Source organism: Watersipora subatra, chromosome 2, assembly GCF_963576615.1.
Source record: "Watersipora subatra chromosome 2, tzWatSuba1.1, whole genome shotgun sequence".
NCBI classification, from domain to species: Eukaryota; Metazoa; Bryozoa; class Gymnolaemata; order Cheilostomatida; family Watersiporidae; genus Watersipora; species Watersipora subatra.
The window spans coordinates 2,905,661-2,909,904 of record NC_088709.1 but is presented as its reverse complement, the minus strand read 5'-3'; the positions used below and the strand labels follow the sequence as shown (position 1 = coordinate 2,909,904).

At 34.3% G+C, this 4,244-nt stretch overlaps 1 protein-coding gene across 1 annotated transcript; it reads right to left on the bottom strand.

Annotated features, from left to right (window-relative positions):
* Window positions 1–2,143: 2,143 nt before the first annotated feature.
* LOC137386759 (pinin-like) lies at window positions 2,144–4,007 on the bottom strand. The gene is made up of 6 exons (XM_068072890.1): window positions 3,980–4,007; window positions 3,642–3,687; window positions 3,160–3,210; window positions 2,872–3,030; window positions 2,528–2,704; window positions 2,144–2,300 (listed from the first exon to the last, which is right to left on the bottom strand). Exons 2-6 carry the CDS (start codon window positions 3,682–3,684, stop codon window positions 2,281–2,283), a joined length of 450 nt encoding a protein of 149 aa, XP_067928991.1. The 5' UTR covers window positions 3,685–3,687; window positions 3,980–4,007; the 3' UTR covers window positions 2,144–2,280.
* Between the last annotated feature and the right edge of the window lie 237 nt (window positions 4,008–4,244).

The window sequence follows — 4,244 nt, the reverse complement described above, 5'->3', positions numbered from 1 at the left end:
AAAATATCACCTGCAAACTGCATTTGGTCAGCATGTGTGTGTACTGTGTAGGCAGCCTTTCAACTGGTTAGAGATAGCAATTGTCTGAAATGAAAAGTAACAGCAAAAGCAAAGATAGGTGTATGACACCTGCTAATGCCAAATCACCTGGCAGTGTTACTTGTAAATCACCTCTTGGCTTGACTTTATTGAGTAACTTGGCAAATGTCTTTTAGTGTTTTTAGTGACATTCAATTGTGCTGATTCACACCTCTGAGCGGTCATACCACAAACATGCAAAAGCAGCAGATATATAGTCTATAATAGAAACATGTGATCAGTTTTATGTGTTGGCATTTGGGAAGGCGGATCTCTTGCATGTTGTGACAGGTGCTAGCCTGTCTGCAAAGCAGTTGGTGCAGCATGTCTATAGTGTTGAGTAACATCCCTAAAGCTTTACAGAATACACAGTTCATGGTTATTCTAGTTTTCTTGGTCTCTTTGTCACTATCACCTTTCTTCCTGGCTGTCAAATCTTATCTTCTATGACTTTGCATATTTTTACAAAAGTTACAATTTTAGTGCTGCTGAATACTCTGTGACTCATGAACCCTTTTAGAGAGAGATTAGAGAGATGAAATAAGAAAGTGGCCAGAAAGAAGGCAAGACTTTAATAAAAAGATTATCTGACTTATTCAAAACATCGTAGTGCTTTATTCTACAGTTTTTCGATCTCTTCAGCTTTATTGTACTTTCTTCCTAAATTTTATGGCTCAGAACTAGTGCAGCATTTAGCTGTACTAATTGTTTTCTTCTTGCAATATATGGTAGTTTAAGAAACAACATTTGCTACACTGCTTTAAAACGCTAATTATATATTTAAGGTCAAACTAAGGTGAATTTTAGATTCAGCTCATTATTTAGAAAGTCTATATATGACATCATATACTTCTTAAGAAATGAATTTCATATAAATCATTTCTACCATTGCGGATGCGCTATATGACTATATTGTTAGTGTACAACAACTAAACTTACCCTGTTAAACATATCTGTGTTGTGTAAGTAGTCAGTAATAATGCCAACATAACAACATGTTACGCTGTTCCATGTTCTACAGGAATCAGTTGATGTTTGTTCATTTATAATGTTTCTAGTTTAACTAAATGATTTGCATCTAGTGTATGTTATACACATAACAACAGAGTTGACTCAGGTTAATAAATATATAGCAGAGGTGAGCTCTCTTCATCTCTATAAAGTTCCAAGTCATTAGACTTCAAAATTTGAGTTTGAAAAGTTTACTAGAGTATCAAAGATATACTTTTCTGCAGTCTCACACTACTTATCTAAAGTACCTCCTTAGTCATGTGTGACTCTCAAATATGACTAACAAGCTTAATAGCTGAATATAATATGAAAATATATGGAAATACTATCAATGCCGACACTAATCAATTTATCTGCTTTAGTGACGAAGAATAATTATTATTAACAATAAAACCAAGTAGATTTACACCTGGATCCTTGATTTCTAAGGTTTTTACCAACCTAATCAAGCAATGCCCCTCATTGAGTGGACTACTCATATTTAAGTCTAAGGCTGAACATCACTTCTTCTACAGCTGACCATTGCTCAGAGCATAACATGGTTTAACATTCTCATAATATGCTGCTACTATTGAGAGTGTAAAATGGACAGAGTTTGATTCACATGCTACAATGTTTATTCAGTTCTACTTTATAAATAACTGTAGCTAGTTAGTAAAAGTTAGGCATGTGTCTTTATTTTTCATATGTTAAAAACTATCTCGGCTCACCATTCACCTGTCTATTATTGTCAATAAGTTTATTTTCTTAATGTGTGAGATTCTATATGGTGTTGTTTTTCCACAGTTACATCATATTAATGCCATCTCAACTAGTTGTGTTTGTAAATTTCTTCTTCTGACTTGTACATGGAATAAATTTCTGTATTTGTTAATCATTGTAGCAATAGTAATAAAGCATAATCAGTTTTGGCAAGGTTTACAACCCCATATTTTTAGCTTGAAAGGCTCAATATAAAAAAGACGTTATGAGCCTGGTACTCAAAGTAAAAAGTTACTGTGTGCGTACAAGTGGATGCATTCAGAGAAAGGACTGCGGAGAAAAGAAAAACAAATTCTGTATTCAACCAATATTTCTTTATTAACAGACAAATTATAAATCAAGACACATAGAAACATAGAAATTTTGTTCCCGTGAAACAGATTATATTTCCGATAGTAACAGGGAAGTTGTCTTCTCAAGTCTAGTCATCTAGTAATAGGCTCCATACTCTGTAAAATAATGTACAACAACCTCTAATCATTATTCCAGTCTTACGTTTCTACTAATTAAGCATTAGAGATCATGTAACAGTAACTCACACTATTGAAAGTTCTGACTGAGATTATTACAGAGATTTGTTTGAATGTGAACTTTATTAATTCCTATAACCAACATAAATACTGTATTCTGTTATTATCCGTTAGGGAAGACAATAAAGGTTTATCATCAAACTTACGATCTCCATTACAGCTCTGGGTGTTGCAGGCTCTGGTCTGCTTAGAAGAACCTTTGCAGGAAACTTTGTAAACAGTGGTGGAGCCATACTTGCTCAGGCATGTTCTAGTTCTACTTTGGGTTCCTGAACCACATTGTCTTGTACAGTCAGACCAGCTGCTCCAGCTTGACCAGTATCCTGCAAAAAGAGTCAGTAATTTTACCACATTTAGTAATGACTTCAGATGTTTTGCGAAAAATGTTTCTTAAGAAAATTTGCAAAACTGATGTTCATATCAGGACGTGATAGTCCAGGTTTTAGCAACTCTAGAAGGACTGAAATGGTACAGAGATTTATTTTACTACCTTTAATATTACCAGGCTTCTCTTCACTGCTTTCGCTGCTGTCACTGCTGCTGTCACGGCTACTGCTGCCACGGCTGCTGCTGCCACGGCTACTGCTGTCACGGCTGCTACTGCTGCCACGGCTGCTACCACTGCTGCCACGGCTCTTGCTGCTGTTTTCTAGGAAATCACATTACAAAAATAACAGATACGACTTACTAACATAACTAACTGTATGTAGAGGTATTATTAATTCATTGGTTATCAAATCAGCTCTGATAGCCTGAGAGTTATTCTAATTTAACTTACTGCTGCTACTGCTCCTCTTACTACCCTTCCCTCCAGCATCCACCATCACAGCTACAAACAGTTAATATAATATCTAATACGCTAGTAATAAGTTCTCAAATAGTCAGAACCGAAGATTAACCCTCTGATAAGTAAGCTAAAAATGTAATTATAATAACATTACATTGAGGCTGTGCAGCTTCATTTTTGTTCAAGCGAGAGTTATTGTATCAGTCATCAGAAGTGTCTAATAATTCCTTTGTTATTATATGACTACCATTATTACATGTATTGCAGCAAATCGGTTAATCTGTTTTAGTTCAGACAATATCATATAGTTAGATTGAAAAATAGCTACACACGGATATTGTTTCAAAACAGCTAAAAAAATTTAAATGTATTTCTAAAAGATTCGTTTTTCTCGATCAGTTTATTTATTGTTACAAACTACTTTAAAATGTAAATACTTCACCACATTATGCAAAATAAATATAATTACTTACCGAACAAAAGGATTACAACCAGAATCAAAGTGAGAACCTTCATCTTCTAAAAATAACACAAAAATTTCTTTTAAGTTCAAACAGAAAACTATAAACTAATATATCTATTGATAAACTCTTTATACACATCAGATATATCTGTAGAGAAGTAAATGTTGGAGAGCTGGTGAACTCTCTCTCATTATTACTATACGTAACCTGAGTTAGTTAGACAATAAACTACTTGGAAACAGACCAATCCACACAGTATGTCAGTAACTTGTACAGAAATATTTACAAAGACTGATATTCACATCTCAAATCTATTGTACGGAAATATAGAAATACAAATAACTTACAGTGAGACAAGTATGTGAGCTGATCAGAGAGTCTATAAAGAGAAATGAAACTGTGTTCCCAGCATTCTTATGCAGGCTTATATACCTTTCCACTCAGAGAAACTGATTACAAACCAATGATATATCTTAGTATTGATCTCTACTTTGAGTCATCAATAATCAATTATTATCAACAAGAGGCACCCTGTCACTAACATATACTTTGATATGAAACGGTAGCAAGTTGGCTAGGGATGAAGATGTATGGCACGCTCTCACGTCATAT

Excerpts from the sequence above, each read along its gene's own strand:
- LOC137386759 (XM_068072890.1), bottom strand. The coding sequence starts at position 3,684 with ATGAAGGTTCTCACTTTGATTCTGGTTGTAATCCTTTTGTTCG. Across the intron at positions 3,211-3,641 it reads GGTTGTAATCCTTTTGTTCG|CTGTGATGGTGGATGCTGGA; the intron begins GTAAGTAATTAT and ends AACTGTTTGTAG. Across the intron at positions 3,031-3,159 it reads TAAGAGGAGCAGTAGCAGCA|AAAACAGCAGCAAGAGCCGT; the intron begins GTAAGTTAAATT and ends GTGATTTCCTAG.